The 21,197-nt window shown below is 43.5% G+C and overlaps 1 protein-coding gene across 4 annotated transcripts in view; it reads left to right on the top strand.

Annotated features, from left to right (window-relative positions):
• Jph1 (junctophilin 1) overlaps positions 1 to 19,560 on the top strand; it is an 87,680-nt gene extending 68,120 nt beyond the window's left edge. Inside the window, exons 4-6 of one of the 4 annotated variants that reach the window (XM_006974724.4) lie at positions 9,819 to 10,459; positions 16,940 to 17,035; positions 17,614 to 19,560. In XM_006974724.4, the coding sequence (XP_006974786.1) occupies positions 9,819 to 10,459; positions 16,940 to 17,020 (722 nt within the window). In that variant the 3' untranslated portion in view covers positions 17,021 to 17,035; positions 17,614 to 19,560. Of the gene's footprint in view, positions 1 to 9,818; positions 10,460 to 16,939; positions 17,036 to 17,195 lie in introns of all 4 variants that reach the window. The other 3 variants (XM_006974722.3, XM_006974723.4, XM_006974725.3) reach the window with 3 other exon arrangements.
• The last annotated feature ends 1,637 nt before the right edge of the window (positions 19,561 to 21,197 follow it).

Genomic DNA, 21,197 nt, shown 5'->3' with positions numbered 1-21,197 from the left:
ATCTAAGGGCTGTTAGCGAGGCAGAGGGGATGGGGGAGAAGGGCACGGCCTGCCAGAGCCATGCTTGCCATGCTCAAGCTGGCCAGAGTCTCTCCACTTCTTATATCTAACTGGGTTTGTCTTTCCTTGATTTGGGGACACTCTTGTCTGTGATTTTGTTGAAAAGCTGGTCTATGCCACTGACCTGAGATTCTTCTCTTTCATCTATGCCTATAATTAGAAACTTTGGCCTTTTCATGGTGTCCCACAGTCTCTGCACGTTTCTTTCATGTGATTTATTTTTATTTTTCATATTGCTTGCCTGTTTGTTCTAAATCTTCTTCTTTATCCTCTCATCCCAATACTTGAGCTGTTCCTCTTGGGAGTCTTTGCCTCTGAGTTTTCTAATTGAGCTGTTGAGTTTTCCAGTTCCATCTTCCTTTCATCTGTGTCCTCATCAATATTTCTATTTCTTTATTGAATTAATTTTAAATCCTGGATTGTCTTGATCATTTCATTTGGCTATATGTTGTGTTTTCTTGGGCTTCACTCGGCAATTATTGTTACTCTCATTAGGTTCATTGAACTGTTTGTGTGTCTTTCAACTCCTTGACTGACTCAATGAAGTTTAAGATTGTTCGTTGAAAATTCTGTGTCTTGGGCATCAGCTCAGTAATTCCCATTGGAGAACATTTCCAACAGATTGGTAGATTTGGGGGCAGATATCCACTGCAGGTCTTTGACATTGTTTGCATTTTTGCAGTGTGACCTGGGCATGTGGGCTTCTTTTGTTGCTTGTGAGCCTGAAGTGGTGCATCATGCTAGGCTGTACAGGCTATGCAGCTAAGCAAGGCCTGTGGGTTGGGGATGGTGCAGGCTGGTCAGGTTCCAGAGACTTTACATGCTTGATCCATGAACAGATGCGTGACCCAGGCTTGGAGGCTGGATATGGTGCAGGCAGACTAGTGTCTGGGGGCCTCAGCAGCCTGGATCAGCACACAGGATGTGTAACTGGGCCAAGCCTGGGGGTTGAGATGGCTCAGGTGGGAGTGATCAGAATGGGCCAGCACACAGTCTGGGTATTAGAGAGGGTGTGGGCAGAGAACTCGCCAGACTGGAACTGGGCACAGGGTGCAGGACCTGAGTAAGGCCTGGAGGTTGGGTATAACCTCCAACTGGAGACAGCTGGAGGGGAAGAGGGAAGAGAGGCACGGGGAACCTACCTCCAGGTGTTAGCACAGCACCCAGCACGGTATGTGTGGCCAGGGGTTCCCCGGAGCAGTCAGGACTAGGATCAGTGAGTCTCAAAAGAAGGAAGATGCCGCCATACCAGAACAGCTGGAATGGAAGAGGAAGGGAAGAGGAGAGGTCTGCTAGCTACCTAGGTCTGTGCCATACCTAGGTAGTTAGTGCCTAGCAAGTACAGGGCCCCTGGGAGCACTCAGGGCTGGATCTTTTCCTTCAAAGATCTATGTGTGTTTATTTGTTTTTGTTTTTTTAATCTCAGCAATACTACAGGATAAGTGGAGAAGTCAGGAGGCTCCCTGAGGCTTGCTGGCCAGCCAGTCCAGCTGAATTAGTATGCTCCAGGTTCAATGAGAGATCCTGTCTCAAAAACTAAGGTGTGAGGATTGAAGAAGATACCAAAATATCAGTGTCTAGGCTCAACACACATGAGCACAAATGTGCATGTACACACCCCCTGGTCCCCACAGAGAGGAAGGGGGGACAGTGAGGAGGGTGGGAGAAAAGAAGGAAGACAGTAAACTGCCAGGTTTAGCAGACTGTTCTGGAGAGGTGTCCCCCTAGGTTGCTGAGACGTAAGCATCTTGGCAGGGTGACTTCTTCAAGAGTGATAATGGGTGTCTTCTTTTATGTGAGTCTGATTTAAGACAGTAATACACATGTATGTTTTACTACGAAAGGGACCTTTTGCATATTTTGAAGTGACCTCTGATGAATAAACTTCCTCTTTCCTTGTATCTAAGAACCTTGGTGGACTAGCGATTCCGGGGTGTGAAACCCACAGGAAGAGCTCAGCTAGCAGAGGGAGGTCTGTCCTGCGCTCCCAGCCATGCCACCATCTGGAGAAGCCAGACACTCTGGAGACCATGGGCTTGAACTGCTTTGCAAGCACACAGACTTACCATTGTTGTCTGCAGATGCTAATTCTCAGCCCTGCTGTGACTCCTGCTGCAGAGCGGGGTCCCTCTAGACTTCTCTTAGGTGTTACCAAGAGGTAAATGATACTGAAGGCCATCTCGGTTTCCGAGACTGAATGCCTTTATAAAGCCTTTGTGTGGTGGAAAAGCATTTGAGGGAAAAGAAATATTGTGGGAAAATGTAATTCCACCCTTCCTTAGTTCAGACAGATTCCTATAGGCAAGTTGTTCGTCAGTAATGAATGCATCCTAGGCGTGTGAGAGGACAGTGAGCCTCTTGGAGACCATAGCTAAGCGGGAGACCACAGTCCCCTTTGACCCACAGTCAACACTTCCTTCAGCAGCTGCACAGAAGGCCTGTTCTGTGCTGGGGCTATGGATCTTCTCAAGGGAACAAGCTCATGCTTCCCGATCTGCATTTACAGGGTGATCAAATCAGATAGGCATCTGCAGAGAGACTTTTAATACCACTTCTCAGCCTGCCCACTTAATTTACACATCTCGGATACACATACCACCATTGTCTGAAAGGCATATGCTGCAGCCCTTGGGTGAATGGTGTCTGGTAGCTTACATTTTGAACGTTTTCATGGCAAATTACCTACTTTGAGGAGCTGGCAGTACTTACATCATGGTTAAATCTCACAGCTTCAGTTCAGAAATCTAGTATTATATGGATCAATTAAACTGCAAGATAAAGACAGACCTGTGTAGGGATATTAAGTTCTCAAAGGGCTAAATTCTAACCACCACATCACCCTATTAGATGTGTGTTGCATACACATGAAGAAACCTAAACTGGAATCAATGTGAAAGAAGAGTAATTTACCCGTGGAGAATTTGGGAAGACCTTTGCCCTCTGAAGGCTTAACTTGAAAATGAGCCACAGTATTACAGAGATCAGTCAAGAGACCTCAGTGATAATACAGTTTTAAGGAGCTCCTTGTAGCATGGCTGGGTACATGAAAACATCGAAAGAATTGATCAGCATAGGAAGTATAGAAGAAAATTGAGTCACAGAGGTAAACACTGGCATAGTTCATCCTGATCCTGTCTAGAGAAGCCTGGGCCAGAGCTTGAACTATTGCAGCTACATTGATAAGGATATTTCTGATCATGGGGCAGAAGGTAAGGAACCATAGCGAAGAGGCAGGTGTATGCTCTTCTGGCATCATTGTCCTGACAGAGGAAATGGATGCATCAGGCTAGCTCATCTGATGCTGTTACATAGTTAATTCTCATATTTCATATTGGTGAGATTTCATCATCTCATATTACTCATCCTGATTTCACAATGACCAGGAAGTCATGAAGCTCTGCCCTTAGGAGTGACATGTACTGGGTGATAGCAATAAAAGTCGTGTACCTTGTGTGACCTTCACATTGCCCATGGTAAATGAATGAGCTGGCCTTACAGTATGGCATATGAGTCTTAAGGGTTTCACAAAGGGGAGTCTGCTCCAAGCACTTGGTGTGCTAGGAATTGAAGTTCCTAAGCCAAGAGGATGATCAGGAAGTAGAAGAGATTAGAGAAGGGGGCAATTGAGAAACCATATGTGCATGGCTCTTCTTCCCACTATTTGAGTTACTCTCAGTCGTGATTTTTGTGGGAGAGTGTAATGTGTGTGCGTGTGTTTGTGAATGTTGGCTAGAGATTAATCTCCCTCGATCACTCTCCACCTGATTTTTTGAGTTGGGGTCTCTCACTGAACCTGGAACTCACAAATTTAGCAAGACTAGCTGACTAGCAAGCTCCAAGGATCCACCTGTCTTTTCCTTCCCACTGCTGGGATCACAGGCATAAGCCACCACACCCAGCTTTTTACATGGGTGCTAGAGATCCAAATTCGGGTTCCTGTACTCATGTGGCAAGCGCTGCATTGAGTCAGCTCCCCAGCTGCTTCCATAAATCCCCTTATCTCATTTTTAATTCCAAGTCATATTAAGTAAGGCAGAGATTTTTTTTGCATTTATCAGTGGGTCTGGGAATGAGTTAAGTAAATTGAAACACCACCTTGGACTGTGGTAAATTTATTACTTTGAGCCCTCTTGGGAGAGTGCCAGCCTGCTTCCCTGGGCAACATCCTCAACAAGTTTTGTCTTCCTGTGTTGAAGTGTGTAAGCACACACACACACACACACACAGCACCACTGGTTATTTACAATAAAAGTGAAGCCTGTGATCTACATTACTAAGTGTTAACTATGCTTGCATTTCTCATGAATTAGAAGTCAAAGTATTATTCATTACTAAAGGCCTGCACCAGTCACTAATATGTACTGTTTTGGTTAAGTAAAGAGAAGCATCCAGGAATAGATGACTTCCGAGCTCACCTTCCAGACTTTAAATTCTGAGTGCTTTTTTGTCTTTCCATGAAGAAGGGAAACTGAATAGCTGACTGGTAGATGTGAGTGGTGGTTCCTGAGCCTTCTGGTTATCCTGACCACACACTCCTGTGTGTTCGGTTGCACAAACATATCTTGAGTGACAGCCACTTGCAGGGTACCAGGGTAGACATCCACAGCTCACAACTGAGGACTCTGTGGTCACAGACACTGTAGTGCTCTTACAGATGGAACTAGAAGGTCCCTAGGGAAAATAGGGAAATTATCTCTAACAGTTGTGTCCTCTCTTTAGAATCTTTCACTATGGTCATTTTTTTTTCCTCATTGGCAGCCTTGAGAAAATGATTGATTTCTGTTGAATGATTCCTGTGGCTGCAGCTAAGCTTTTGACAGGGCAGTGCCCTTGTAGACATTTGTTTGGGGCAGCCTTAGTGGTGCTCCTTCTGCCCACTAGCAGCCCAGCAAGACCAGCCCAGCAAGGCTCACTTCCGAAGTTCAAACTGGAGTCCCTGCTGCCACCATCTGCCAGTGTCTGCTCAGAGCCTTTGTGCCAACTGTGAGGACTTAACTTTCTGTGACGGTCAGGGCAGACTGGCTGTTCACGTGTGGAATGTTGTAGACCAGGTGACTTTTTCCCAATGTGAATCCCCAGTGGGATAAAAATCTCTTAAAGATTCATAGATCCTGCCTATAAAAACATGACTGTCTGCCAATTCCAACTGCCAGACTCTCAACATTTATTATAGTTTCCCTCTCTGGCAATAATGGCTAGTCCTGATCATGAGCTGCCACCACTCACCAGCTTTATGTAGCTGGCATTACACTGTACCACACATAACTGCACAGAATGAGTAGTAGGCACAGCATGTGCCTTCCAAGGAAAAAAGAGTCCAGGAAAAACCTCTGTCCACTGCATTACATTAACTGTCTTATTTAAAATGAATTGAATCTTGCTCCCGAAAAATCTAGCTGTGTAGCCTCACATTTGGCCAGTTCTCACATGACTGTGCCATGTTGGAACCATTTCCCATTTGGATGTAGCCCTGTAAAGCAGGCATGAGGTTGAGGCCTGTTGACACCAGTAATTTTTGCATGCCTTCAGTCACTTAATCTGGTGTGTAGAATCACCTGGAACATGCAAATTTTGATGTCTACACTTGGATTTCTGCTTCCCATGAAGTTGAAACCTCTGGGGTGCATCTGATAGACCACAAGTCTAGGAACCACTGCTTGAGACTGCAGTTCTGTTTTCCTTAAACACTCATTTTCCTGTGCATAAAGCTAGACAGTCTTAAATCTGAACGTTGGTGCCCAAATAGACTTCCACCATTCTAGTAATATCTAAATGCAGCAGGTTTTCAGCAACATCAGCAACCCAAGTGATAGATGTAGCTCAACATCTGCAAAAAGTCTTAGAGTCGTCGTAAGAGACCATGCTAGACACACCTTTCCTAACACTCCTAGGACAAGACAACTGTCCAAAGAAGCAATATGGCAGGCTTCTGAAGGGGACAGAAGTGACTCATCTGGTTTCTGGGAGTTAAGTCAGGAGTCACATTCAGTGTAGTCCAGATTTGAGTTTCACAGTTATTATAACTTCCTCAACTTAGCCTCCTGATAAGATTCATAAGTATAAATTCATATGTAGAGGTTTTGGGGGGGGATTGTTGTTTTTAAGTGTTTATAAAAAGCATTTAAAAATATGTTCATATTCAAGTGTTATTTTACACATATGTGTATATGTATGTGTATACACACATATACTAAAGTATATGACTTTAAGTGCAGTCTTGGGCCAGCATTACTAAACAGGCCAAGTTTCTCCCCAATAAACAGCTTCTTGCAGCTGTGGATGTTGGCACCAACCCCATCCTCCACAGGGAGTCATTTTGCTGGAATCTATCAAGGAAACTCCCTTGTCTACTTCTGATCAGCTCCCCGTGATAAGTGAAAGTGGATCAGTGGTCCCCGGGAGAAACCCAGTTCTTAAAGGTGGCATCATGCCCTCACATCTCTAAAGGAAACATGTACTTTTCGATGCCTTTGCTTCTCAAAGTTTCGGGGCTCTTAATGTTTTCTTTTCATCTTTTAGAATGTGTCACTGATGCTTTGCAGCATCCATTATATCTTCCACTCTTTCCTGTGTGTATATGTAAGTTCAATTTAATCTTTAGTGGGTCTTAATTTTGATATAAAGATATTGGCAAGTGTTTTTTGTAAACATAAGTTTGTGCTTATCTCTTGGATTGAAGTCCTAAGTACTTAGTCATTTGTATAATCCGTTCAGTGTTGTGTAGATTAAATTAGAACTGTTGGCCCCGAGAATCTTGACTATTATAATTATCTTTGCATTGTGCATTCACTACGGTGCCTAGAATGGTATGTTCAGGAATGCTACAAAATTGAGTAATAGTGAAGCACAAATAAAAACAATTCTAATGACACTGAGTAGAGGGATGGAGGGGTGGCAGGGGGAAAGCAGATGGTATGCCACACTCGGGCTGGCTCAGAGCAGAGATCACAGAGGGGGAAGGACTGTGAACATGCCTCTGCAGTAGAATTATAAAGGCTTTCTCCATGCAGGACAAGTACAGGTGAACTTACATGGTTTTAAAAGAGGGCCAGTATTGTGGGTATGGCTCAGCTGTACAGCATGAGGCTCTGGGCTCAATGCTCAGCAACTAAAATAAACAAATTCAAAAGCAGGGGTGAGTCTGTTGATGGAGAGTGGAACTTCTTGTGCTGTTGCTTCCTGTAGATGCTGTGCCCAGCACAGAGCACCAAGGATGAATTCAGAAACAAAGACATGGCCTTTTGTATGGTAGTCACCCCTTTTCTTCATTCAGGAACTCATTCCCCCTCCCACTTTTATAGGAGAGTTAAAACCACCAGCTTAGAAAAAAGAGTGCTTACCAGGCATAGTGGTGCACACATTTAATTCCAGCACTCAGGAAGAGGAGGTAGGCAGATCTCTGGGTTCTGGGCCAGCCTGGTCTACATAGTGATCTCCAGGCCAGCTAGGGCTACATAGTGAGACCATGCCTCAAAAAGCAAAGAAAAGAAGATACTTAACCAAATTGTTGGTTCAGACTGGAAATCTCAATTGTTGACAAGTCTGGGGATCCTTGAGGGCTGTGAGATGGGTTTATCTTCTGGAGAATTGAAGTTGAGGTGGTAACTAACTGTTGTGTTCTGGCCAAATCCATCTGCAAGGGTACATTGTCAGAAAGTCTCACCAACGTGAACCCAGAGGTGAGCTGAACAGGGAGGACACCAACAGACATGCCAAACTGGACCAGGGAAAGCCCAGGAGGCCTCAGCCCTCCACAAAGAGCTGCCAGCAACTAAGGAGAGCTGGGAGCAGGAGAGGTGGTCCTTCCCAGGAAAGAGCACAGTAATTGATTGTCCAGTGCCAAACCGTCAGCCCTGAAAACACACAGATGAGTAACACTATTCAGACTTAACAGGTTATAGTTAGGAGTATATACAGATATGCAATAACCATTTGTGGAAAATAGAGGCATGAATTTGAAGGAGAGTGGAGAGGGGTGTATGGGAGGGTTTGAAGGGAAGGAAAGGGGAGAGAAATGTTGTAATTATAATCTCAAAAAATTAAAAAGAAGAAAGAAGCTGTTGCCTTATATGCGGCATTGTGCTTAATCGTAAAGGATCCCAGTAACTGTGTGACTTGGCTTTTCAGCTGTTCGAGCTGTTTCCACATCAGTAGACTGGGGATAATACCTACTTCCTATGACTTGGGTGAGGCTTTACATTTCAAGGGGGGGGGAACTTTATAAAATAAAGGGCAACCATATCACTATAATTTGCTAACTCAGGCTACCATGGAAGAGCAATTAAAAGTGTAAATGTGCAAGTGTGTTTTCACAGTTAAGGATAATTGTTCTTCAGCCCCTCTGTGTGTCTTTAGTTGGGAATGAGAGACGGGGTTGGACATGGGAAGGAAAAGGGAAATGAAGTGGTTGGTGTTGACAAGAGCTGGTTGGCTCTCTGAACAAGCTAGTGGCTCTGGCTTCTCCCTTAATGACGTCTGAAAGTGTGTCGCCTTCTGCCTGTTTACAAGACAATGGCCACTCTGCTGAGTGTGGCTTTGACTTCACCTCGTGATTTTAGAGTGGTAGCACATTACATGATTTTGGGGAAGGGCCACTCGCTAACACACCCAGAGGGAAGGCACCCCAGCTGAGGGCTGTCTTGACTCCCTAGCTGCCCCCATCTCTAGGCCATTGGCGTTGGTGAGCCCTCACAGCCTGTGCCTTCATGCCAGGCACCCTCTTAGTTTATGAGCTGATCAATATAAAGAAACAGTGGAGCGGGTGGTTTTTTTTGAAGTGTGTGGCTGTGTGTAGGTATGTGTGGATGTGTGTGCACATGTAGAGGCGAATGGACAGTATCATATCATTCTTCAGACGCCATCCTTCTTGTGGGGCAAGGTCTTGCTAGGACGTGGAGCTCGCCAGTTAGGCTAAGCCAAGTCTCAGGAGCGCCCTGTCTATCATGCCCCTCTGGTGCTGGGATTGCAGGTTCACACAAGCACCCCTGAATTAACCCAGGTCCTCGTGCTTTTCTGACAAGCACTTTATCTACTGAGTGCTTTCTCTAGTCTCTACTTCCAAAAATAAAATCATTTTAAATTGATTTTTTTAATTGTTATAAATGTTCCTGAAGTATATTTTTTAATAACTGAAACACAGAACCTGAGACTATAGAGCCAGAGATGACCGTCATGTCACGGACACTGCTGGTAACATGGCCCTGTTGTGAATGGACTGCACGGGCATTATTCTAAAGAGCTCAGCTTAAAGGCAGAAGTTGTTCCTGACCAAAAAGTTCCAGCAATGGTTAAAAATACCTTCTCAGCAGGCTTTTCCTGTACAGTGTAGATCTCTTTAAACTTCTGATCAGACAAAAATAAGATTATTTCTTTATTCAAGTTCGTGCTTCCTGTGCTTTAATTATCCTAATTGGGGTAGATAAATTTTATTGGTTAGAATTTCTATCAACATGAGTTCTGCTCTACACCAAACAACCATGTTCTTCCAATAAGAAATGATAGAAATATTGGAGAAGTCTAAAGTTTTTTGTCTTTTATGGATGTCAGTGTAATATAAATAGTGACAAGTTTTATCTTGAAAGCATCTTTTCAGCAATCTTTTCCTTGGATATTGAAAGGTGCTCACACTGTATAAATATCTTTTAAGAGGAGGAACATTGGTCTCCCTTAGCAAAACGGTAGTCACCTGGATTACAAACCTTTACAACTTGCTTTTTTTTTTTTATCGCCTTCCTTTCCTTTCTGTTCCTCATTTCCAGGCCCTGATTATATCAAACAAAGATTTCAGGAGGGGGTAGATGTTAAAGAAAATCCAGAAGAAAAGGTACCAGAAAAGCCACCATCACCAAAGGAATCCCCACATTTTTATCGCAAAGGCACGACACCCCCCAGGTCCCCTGAAGCAAGTCCCAAACAGAGTCACTCTCCCCAGCCCTCCTCCCCAAAGCCCACGAGGAAACAGAACCCCAGCTCAGGGGCCAGACTCAGTCAAGAGAGAAGGAGCATGACCGAGGAGCAGGTGACAGCCATTGTCAATAAGCCCTTGATGTCAAAGGCTCCTTCAAAGGAACTCGGAGCAACCGTGCCCAAGTACTCTGGCCGCCACCATGTCCCCAACCCCAGCAACGGGGAGCTGCACTCTCAGTATCACGGCTACTATGTGAAACTGAACACGCCCCAGCATCCTCCAGAAGACGGGGAGGATGAGAGTGGAGCCAGCCAGTCCTCCTCAGCATTGGTACACAGGCCGTCACCTAACAAGTGGAGTCCCTCTCAATCTGGGACAAAACCAGTTGCCAAAGAAAGCAAAGCTGAGCCTAAAGCCAAGAAGTCTGAACTTGCTATACCAAAGAATCCAGCAAGCAGTGATTCCTGCCCTTCGGAAAAAGAAGCCAATTCAGTAAGTCTCGCCAGAGCCCTGTGCTTGGGTTTGTTCGGGGAACGGTATGGGGTGGGCGGTTTTCCATCTTGACCACAGCTGGGCTGACAAGGGTCCACAGGGTTGTTCGAGTCAAGCAGAACATGTATGTTTAGAGCTTATCATAGGGAAGAGTTCTCTGGGCAGGAATCCTGAGCCTACTCAGCCACCAACTGCAGACAGTCCAGATGGAGCTAAGGCCTGGCCAGCCCAGGATGGTCTCACAGGTTAGCAAACATTTATCAGCATGTCTTGGTGAAGTTCTTAATTACCTCCTCAGTGGCCCCTAGAAGGGAAACATGGCCACTACCCACAGCCGACGCCTCTCTGCTTAGCAACTAGGAACTTGGACTCTTCCTTTGGCTTTTTATACAAAGGAACATCATTCGCAGCCATTGTAAATTCTCATAAACATGCAGTCTATATTTTAGTTAATGCACCAGGCTCTGCAATAAGAATATTTTTCTTCCCAAATAAGGAACTTTTTACAACAATGTCATTACTTTATAACTCATCTCTGAGTGTGGATGTTCCCAGACTCAGCTGTCTGATTGATGCTAGCCATTGTTGATGTGTCTTGGACAGGTAAGATTTTTTTTTAACCAGTAAAATTCGTGTTATTGATAAATGTCTACTACATGTTCTTGACATAAGGTTGATTCAGTGAGGACTATATGGAACTGGGATTTTATCAAGTTCTATAGAATTTATGGGATCTGAATTTTTTTAGAATTTTTTTTCAAGTAACTGATTTAAAATAAATTGATATATTAGCTTGGTCCTGTGTGCCTCAAGGCGGTCAGGTCCACTGGGAAATACACTGGGAGTAAGACACAGCCACTTGTGGGTACTAGCAGTTTCAGAAACATGTATGTAAAGGTTTGAAGTAGATAGATTATAGACTAGCCATCAGTTTCTTAGTTTTGTTCCATTTATTCATAGGGTTAAACAATTAGCATTCATCTTTTGAATTAATTTATGTTAATTTTTGCTAATATATGTATATGTAATACTGGTTATTTTTTCATTCTTCACTTTTTCATTAGCTAAATATAAATTAATCAGATCCAACTAGACTAATAACTTCTTGAGAGCCAACTTCTGTGGAAATAAATGGCTTTTAAGACAGACCAACATAAGACATTTGAGTATTGAGTAAGCATTTGTTTTTTAAAATGTTTGAACAATGATACAGCTCATTATCTGTTATTCTGATTCTACCACTATTGACTCATTACATGAAACAACTACTTCTCAGACATTCAACGTGAATATTTATGAAGAAGGTTTCCTGGATATTCCATTTGCCTGGTTAACAAGGGGCAAATCTGAACAGTGCCATTCCATCAACATCACATTTTGCCTGTCTGGTAGGGCATTTAATTTCCCAAATGCCACAGTGAAGCGTGTGCCCAGCATGCCCCCATCAGTCAGTGATAGGGGAAAGAAATACTGCTGTTCCCTATAGTAGTACTGTGTGTTTGTAAACTCACTACCACTGTAATTTATTTAGAAAAAGCATAGGTTTTACCAATGCATAGAACCTGCTGGTTCTTGAAGGAAGCTAAGCAACTTCCAGCTCAGGTCCACTGATCAAAACCCAGGCTACATATGTATGAGATGACCTCAGCAGCCCTGCATCTCTCTTGAACTTCAGACTGCCCTGTGAATGGTCATCTAGACCTGGAAGGCAGGATTGACTTGGCCCTCCATGTGAAAATGCTGCCTTCCTAATAGCAGCAGGAAGCTGCCTTCCATTGCTAATGCCAGCCCTCTTCCCTGGAGTTAGGAAGTGTGACACATCACCATTAGAGTAGTCGGTGAATGGCCATTGAAACAGTGGAGTGCTGCCTACTCTTCTGAGAAATCAAGAGCACTGTGCAAGTTCAGAGCTTATAATGAATAGTTTAAAATTCATAGAAATATCCACACAAACACAGGCATGCAGAGGATGCCCATAATAAATCAGCCGGTACTCCTTGTGAGCAGCTGGAGAAATTGTTATGTTCTTAATGCAGTACTGAGTAGAGTAAATGCTCAAAGGGCCTTATTATTATCATTATCAACGACAGACTGGTTGAAGTATAAATAGTTCATAAATGGTTCAATACATTCCATTTCTTCATGTTCACCCTGGATATGGATCTGGAAAATGTAGACAATCTCGTGGGACACAGACGAACACTTAGAGGAAATTAATTACTTAACAAACATAAGAGGTAGGGGGTAGGCTCCTGCAGGGATTACAGCCCTCCAGGAGAAACTGGTGGCCCCTTCAGGGTCAACTTGAGCTGGGTATCTTCTCATAGTTTGAAACCCTCTGTTTTATTTTTCTAACGGCCTGAAGGCTTCTTCTGATCCGTACTTAGCATCTGCCCTGCTGCTGCTCCCTGTCACACCTGTCCCAGTCAGTCTGGACAAACAGGACTAAGCTTTTCTTCATTTTGCTATTTTAAGCCACCACTGGCCACCACAGTCGTATTTATGGGACTTCACCATAAAGCTTTTCACCCAGTGGCCTGCCTAAGGTGTCTGAAGAGAACCAAAGTCACAGCTTGGTACCTACCACTTAAACATAGAATCCCAGATTTTCCTTTTCACCTGGCTGCTGCTGGAGCCTCCCGATGCTGGTCTACACTCATCTTCCCTGGGTCATCTTTTAATGGCTCCCTAAAAGGTGCTACGCTGGTAGGCTAAAAATGTGTATTAGTGTGTATACAGGATAAATAGATGTGTGTGTTCAGTAGGAAATACATATGTATGTATTTTTCATTCTGGAAAAAGCATTCATTCATTATTCATTGACCAGATTACAAGTACAATGAGATGTGGGCCAAACCTTCAAAGAAAGAGAGTAAATAAGTTGCTAAATTCAACCCAAGACAATCTACAAACCCAGAATACGAATCAGGTCAAAAGAGTTCACATAAACTCTCACAGACAGCACCTTACCAGGGTTTATGGAATGAGAGTTAGAGATTCACACAGAGCTTACATTTGTTTTGTTTTGTTTTTCCTTTTACTGGGACCGAGCCCAAGGCCTTCCTACATGCTAGGTAGGTATTCTGCCACGGCATTACACATGCAGCCCTGGCATCAGTTTTTGATGTCGGTTTCAAAGGACCCCCTGTGATTCTCTTTGTCCTGGGTCCTCTTCAGACCCTGAACTCCATACAGTTTTGTTCCATGCTTCGTGCACCCGTTATCTGTGAAAGGAATTAAATCTACGAGTCTGAAATTGAAGCAACTCCAAATCGTCTGCACACTTGAGAATACAGTCTAATCAAAGCATACCGTAGCCCTAACATTTCCATACTCTCTATGCTCAGATGGGATAGTGAAAATTGTTCTCTAGTATTTTGAACTAAGAGTTTCTATGTCTTAAGCTTGCCCTGGTGGAGCAGTTGCATAGAGGAGAACTCACCATTTATTGCAGTGAGCCTCACTCTGTAGCCCAGCCTAGCCTTGAACTGATGGCGTTTCTCCTGTGCCGGCCTGCAGACTACTAGGATTGCAAGCACGAACCATCATGCCCGGCTCACCTATTAGTTGAGTAGCCGGAAGTTAGGAAGATTTTGTTTCTCTGGGAATTACAGGCGATAGATGAAAATGTTGCCTTGGAGAACTTCATTAGAAGTGGTTTTTAAACTAAGGTCTGAGCTTTAGCCGCGTTAGAGAACAGAGCCCAAAGCACCCAAGTGAACAGGCTGGCATTTAATTCTGGCTCGAAAGAACCTTGATTTGTAAATAGTCTGTAAATATTCTAATGCACTTATCCTCCTGGAGCCCTCTAGAATGGAACTAATAATCTCGTGTGAAGGATAAATAAAACTAAGTGATAATCTACTTAGAGATGCTTAGTCTATTGCCTGGCATTTAAAACCTGTTTTTTCTTCCATCTGCTTGGGGCTTAAGAAGTGGGGGGTGGCTTCTTCTCGTGGTCCCTCCCCCAGAAGGCCCTGTCTTCAGTCCCCACACCCCGCTTTCCCGACAGTTCATGTGTTCTTCAATGCAGTGACGTCACCTGTTTTGTTCAGCATCCAGACCACCAGCACCTAGAGAAGTGCTAGACATGGGAGGCTTCTCCTTCAGCACTGGCTGCGTGGAGGAACTGGACACCCCAAGAGTCAGCACTGGGGACACAGGGAGGACAAAGCCAAAGCCCTTGAGACTGTGGAGCTGAGTCTAGGTGGGAAAGTGACAGTGTAAGAACAGATGGCAATAAAATGTGACAAGTGTTACGACAGAGAACACACAGAGCACCCTGACCTCCACCAGAGAGCCGTGGCCCGTGAACACAGGGCAGGGACGTCCTTCAGTCAGTGGTAGGTGACCTAAGCTAAGCTCCAGCCTGGAAGATGAACACTTGACCAGACTTCCTCACTCTTCAGTCCTGTCACCAGAGAAGGCACATTGGATGCCCCCTGTCACCTTGTTTCAGCACAGACTTGTGTGGTACTCAGTGTAACTGCTTCCTTTTGTGTAAACTTAATTAGAACAATTAATGTTGACTAGAGAGATGGTTCAGCAGTTAAGAGCACATGCTGCTCTTGCAGAGCACCCAGGTTCGGGTATTAGCGCCCACATAGAAGTGCAGAACCACTTGTAACACCAGTCGATCCAGTGCCCCCTTCTGGTATCTACAGACCAAGCACACACATGGACACATGTAGGTGACACAATGGTCCTTATAGTCACAGATAAGCACTGGGGGACTCAGGAATGTTAAACACACAAGGTGGTCTCCTTAAATGGAGAGATGTATAACCTGTTTTCTGTCCAGGAGGCTGAGAGTGGATGTGGCTGACAGCCTGGTTACCTTTGCACTATCTTGTGTGGCTGAGACCACACTGGATCCTCCCCCAGACCCTTATCTTGGGTCTTTTTTTCTCAGTTAATCTGTTGAACTCATCTTTTATGGAAAACATCGGTTGTACAAAGAGTTTCAATGTGGTTAAGTCTTAAGCTTTGTTGTGCATATGAGATTGAGTTAATTAGCACCAGGAAACTTTTTTCCAAATTGTGCTGTTTAAATAGTCCTAAAATAAACTACTCAAGGTCAGACTCTCAAAGTTTGAACCAACAACAGCTACTGAATCATATTGCACCAGACTACCTTTTTGCCTCTCATAAATCAACACCTGTAGGTCATGGTGTTTACAGAGACCCCCAAAAGCACATACATACATTCAAGCAAAATAGTCATACACATAAAAATAAATTTTTCAAAAGCTGGTTAATTTAACTACAACATAAAAGCAGTCTAGAACACTACTATATAAGAATTAATGCTATTTTACTAATAATAGTAATAAAAATACCAAGATCTTATACTTCTGATAAAGGCAGATTCTTCAGGTACCACCAGACCTGAATAGCTAGATCATACAAACTTCATTTAAACAAATAGATGCTTGGTGGCCTTGGGTTGGCTGGTACTTATTCTAGCAATATTTACAGAGATAGGATTTTACTGTTAGGTTAAATATATGTGATTCTACAGTGGTTTGATTTTCAGTCTAAAAACAAAAAGTCAGACCTGGAAAAATAAATTCTGGAGGTTGAAGTATTCAACTTCCCATTTGTGGTTTTTAAAGGAGGGAGGAGGAGGGCCCAGAAGGAGACCCTGAAAAAAAGCAAGAGTTAAGAAAGCCTCACTGAGGGCTGAGCCTGTACCTCATTTGGTAGAGTATTTCCCTAGCATGTACAAAGTTGTGGGTTCAGTCCCCAGCACCTCATAAACCAGGTATGGTGATATACACCTATATCCCAGCACAGTAGGAGGATCCTCAATTCAAGGCCAGTCCAGGATACACAAGACCTATAAAAGTGAAAACACCTCACTGAGTCTTTTCCTGAACTTTTCCTTGGAGGAATAAATTCTTCCAATTTTATTCTTATTTTCCAACTGCCTTGATGAGGGACTGCCCTTCTCTTCTGCATCTGCCACACCCCAAGGACAGCTATGCATCTGAGTCCCACGAGCTCCCAACTCCTTTCCAGTGACCTTTCCCAAATGAGGCCACCAGTTGCGTGAGGTGAAAACAGTAAACTATTGCAGAGAAAGACATTTCTGAGATGGGGTCTCATTATGTAGCCTTGCTAGTCTAGAACTCACTGTGTAGACCAGACTGACTTAGAACTCACAGACCTCTTCCTGCCTCTGCCTCCAGAGCGCTAAGATTAAAGGTGTGGGCCACCACCCCCAGCTTGAAAACATTTTTTAACTTAATTCAAATCTAGGTGAATTTTAAGTGGAAGCTGAACAGTGACTCCATCCAAACGTAGCAGTAGTTTTTAGCTCACACCCTTTGGAAGGGCTGTTATGTCTCGTGGCTTAGTTCCTTCGGCCATGTGTGTCAGCTTGTATTTCTGGTCATTGGTTCTGGGGATGATTTGTGTAAAGCAGCCCCTACTGACATGGAAACATTGTGCTTGTTTTGTTCTGTTTTTCTCCTTCAGGGCCCTAATTCGGTCATGATTGTCCTGGTCATGCTGTTGAATATCGGGTTGGCCATTCTTTTTGTTCACTTTCTGACTTGATTGGAATGAGGAAAGGTAAGCGTAGCCTTAATGTCTATACAAAATTACAGTAACATTATTTCCTCCGATTCCGATTTACAATTTTTTTTTAATCAATGGCATTGCTTTCACTTTAACGTTGGCTGTGCCTGACTCAGTATGATTATTTAATGCTATACCTGTTTTGACCCCTCAGTGAAATCATGACAACTAGTGGAGTTAGCCCACACTTCTGCCATGGTGTCCTCAGCCCTTTAAACGGCACACCCCAGTCAGACTCAGGCAAGGAGGCTTGGAATTGGGATGGGATCACGAGAGAGATGAAACTTGGAAAATTCAGCCAGAGGAACTGTTCAGGTCCCCCAGGAGTTCTTTGTGTCTTTTGGGGTCCTCTGGGAGCTGAAGCACACAGCCCTGTTGGAGAGCAAAGCTTAATAACGATTCTTTTTTAAAATCTGCTGAAGCAGCCCCATCCGGCGAAGTTCTTGGCATTGGCTACTCCATCTGTCCTAGCAGAGTGTGACTAAACTGGAAATGTATGGACCTGCAATTTTTTTTTTTTTTTTGATGGAAGTCAACAGCTGCCTTACTATTTTACCGTCTGACGTTTTTAGTAGGGAGCTGGGGAGAGAAGACCGCCCAAGGAATGCCGTCTGAGGATTGTGTTGCGGTGGGCACGGTTTCAGCCTTCACTCCTATCTCATTAGAAGAAGTAGGTAGCGGCGTCACTCAGCAGTCTTCTGCGGTGACCTGCTGCTGTGACATCTCCTGGAATGTTCTGGGAGGGAACGTTTCCTTTGCTTGTGCACGACCCTGCTCATTTTCGCTGTTTATTTAAATATGATGCACAATCATCTTCCACCTGCAGCCCTGGCTGGATGAAAACACACAGGTTCCATCTCAAGGAAGAGCAGCAACAAAAGACTAGTTAAAAAGGAGAAACATAGTGTTTATTTTAATAGCAATACATCACTTTCATGTTGTTTATTCTTTCTAAACCCATCAAAGGCTATTTATTAAAAATGTAGTCATCTGAAGGTACTATACCTTCCAAAGACATAATTTAATTTTAAATATTTTTAACATCACTGAGGTGAGTTGTGGATGCACTCAGGAGGTGCTTAATTTTAAAAGCTGAAAGACAACAGGATACTAAGGAGTGTAGTCAAAACGTTGCATGGATTGCAGTCATCAGTGGTTAAGGGTTCGGTTTCATTGCTGACGTACGTTACAACCAAATAAAATGTTGTCAGTGGCTATGTTAATTCCTATGAAAGTTAAGCAAGAGCCTATTAATAGCCACCCTTCTCTTTCTCCGCCCTGCCCCTCCCCACCCTCAAATTTTGGTTGAATGCATTCGGGTAGATAGAAGCTTCCTTAAGTCGCTGCTCCTCGATTCTCTGCCCTCCACACTTTTCAAAGTTGTTTTGTAATCTTCTTTTAAACTTTAAAAGACATAGACGGTTTTGTTTTAAATATTTGTCTTTTACTGTCCTGTTTTGTTCTGACATTGATTTTTTTCTATTATATAATTTACTCAGAAGCATGCTTACCTAGAGAAACTATATGATCTTTATAAAAAATAATTATTTAAAAAGAAATCAGGGGAGGAAAAAGGTATGTCTGAGTCTCTCGAGGGTGTTACCTTGTGGAGGGGGATCTCTTCATCAAACATGGATGCTAGCCATGATGTCATGGTGTCAGCCATGATGTCATGGTGTCAGCCATGATGTCATGGTGTTAGCCATGGTGTTAGCCGAGTCTCTCCGCGCCCAGCTGCCTCTTTAGTGTGGAAGAGACGGTGTGTGTAACTCCAGGTCAGCACAGGTGTGGGCTGCATGCTTCATCACTTGCAGGGTAGTGACCCAGTGGCGATTTTTTTGCACAAGTGCAATAGAGTAAGTAATTCCTGGGTGTGACCAAGACGGGTTAAAGAAGGCAGAAAGAGAGCAGGTGAAAATAAAATTACAACTTGTATATTTATTTTTTACATTTTGCTTTGACTTTTAAATTTAGAAAGTCCATTTTTACTCAAGAACAAACTGAGTCCCTATGTCAGTCTCCACATTATCCCCACCCCTTCCTACCCCTGTAGCTCCGTATGCTGGGAAGGCGGATTTTTTTTTAAAGAAAATAGAATATTTAATCTTATTAAGTGTTTATTTAAATGTGTAATGAATGCTTTGAAAAGAATGGGCAACAGAGGACTAAAGGATGTTTATAAAGTGAGCATGTTGGCTCCATTTATAAATATATATATGATTTATAAGCTTTTTTAAAACAAAGCTCAAATTGTGGGTATTTTTCTAAAATGTGCACAGCTGTATTTTCCATGAAGGATCTTTCTAATAGGTTGTTATACTGTACTCTACATTTTGGACAGCACATGAAGTCTGCCAATGTACTTAATAAAACATGACTTTGTTTATTTCAAGTTTCTTGCTGTGAAAAAGAACTCCCTACCAGTGAGTTCCTTAATTTATAATCCTTGAAACCAAAATGTATAATGTACAGTTTCCACAACTGTAACTGCTCTAATAAAAATGTTGGTTATTAATAAAGTTGGTGGTGTCTTTCCTTTGTGAGTAAGTTATTGTCTAAAGCATGTGGATTGATAGTGATGATGGTGTTAAAAGAGAGACTTCAGCTGGAGGGGTGGCTTGGCAGGTTAAGGCATTTGCTGCCAAGCCTAACGATGCCGGTTCAATCCCCAGGGCCCACATGGCAGAAGAAGAGAACAGAATCCTGAAAGTTGTCCTCTGACCTCCACACATATACCATGGCATGTGTGTCTTCACACACACACATATGCACACAAATAAAGAAATTTAATGAAAAATACCAGAAGGTGTGTGCTGAAAATTAACAATAAAAGGGGGATAAAATGCCCAGCACAGCAGTGGGGCAGAAGAGAAGGCAGGCACACTTCTCCACTCTACTTGTCTTTTATACTGGGACCTTTGCTTTTCTTTTTTTCCTTTTATTGCAAATAGATTCTTTTCTCACATATATATCCTGATTATGATTTCCCCTCCCTCTACTCCTCCCGGTTCCTCCTCTTCTCTCCCCTCCCATCCAGATTCACTCCCTTTCTGTCTCTCATTAGAAAAGAACAGGCTTCTAAGAGATAATATTAATATAAAACAAAAGCTATCCATCGACATTGGATAGGAAAAACCAACAGAAGGAAAAGATCCCAAGAAAAGGAACAAAAATAAGACACCCACTTGTTTTCACACTCAGGAATTCCATAAAAACACTAAACTGGAAGCCATAGTATGTTCACAGAGGAGCTGGTGCAGACCTGTGCATGCTGCTTCAGTCTCTGTGAGTTCTTATGGGCTTTGCTCATGTTGATTGAGAAGGCCCTGTTTTCTTGGTATTTTCCATCCCCTCTGCCTCCCCTTCTGCAGGGTTCTCTGAGCTCTGAGGGGGAAGGATTTGATGGAGACATCCCATTTAGAGCTGAGTGTTCCAAAGTCTCTTACTCTCCACATAATGTCTGGCAGTGGGTCTCTAGTTATTCCCATCTGCTGCAGGAGGAAGCATCTTTGATGATGGCTGAACAAGAAATTGATCTATGAATGCAGCAGAATATCAGTAGAGTCGTTGTATCACTACAGGGATTTGCGGGGGGGGGGGGGGGGGAGTGTTTTTTAGACCATTAGTATTTGGATTTACCCTGGGTTCCTGGGCTGTCTAGTCTCTGGTTCTTGGTCGCCCTAGCAGCGTCAGGTATGAGTTCCATCTCATGGGTGGGCCTTGAGTCAAATCAGTTGTTGGTTAGTTACTTCCAGTCTTTACACCACCGTTGCACTAGCATATCTTGCAGATAGGACGCCATTGTAGATTAAAGGATTTGGGGCTGGCTTGGTGTTTATGTTTCGGTTTTGGTAGCATGTGGAGTATGCTCCTGTACCAGGGACACTAGAACATAGGGCTGAAGACTCTACATAGGCACCAGCTTGACTTCTCCATGTTCAATGAGTTGTGTGGGTGTTGTCTTCAGCAATGAGGCCTCGCTGTCAGTTTATCAAGAGAAACTTATCGTCTTGGCAACAGCCTGGCTTGTTTGGGAGTTCCCATGAGACCCCTTTGGCCAACAGCTCAAATAGATGTAATCCATTCCCAGTACTGGAAACTTTATTTAGTGACAAGGCATGGCAGTTGTGGCTCTCTCTCCCCCATTATTTGGCAG

The sequence above is a fragment of the Peromyscus maniculatus genome, chromosome 2 (genome assembly GCF_049852395.1).
Source record: "Peromyscus maniculatus bairdii isolate BWxNUB_F1_BW_parent chromosome 2, HU_Pman_BW_mat_3.1, whole genome shotgun sequence".
Classification (NCBI taxonomy): domain Eukaryota; kingdom Metazoa; phylum Chordata; class Mammalia; order Rodentia; family Cricetidae; genus Peromyscus; species Peromyscus maniculatus.
The sequence above is the reverse complement of the archived record's forward strand: the minus strand, read 5'-3'. Positions and strand labels throughout refer to the sequence as shown.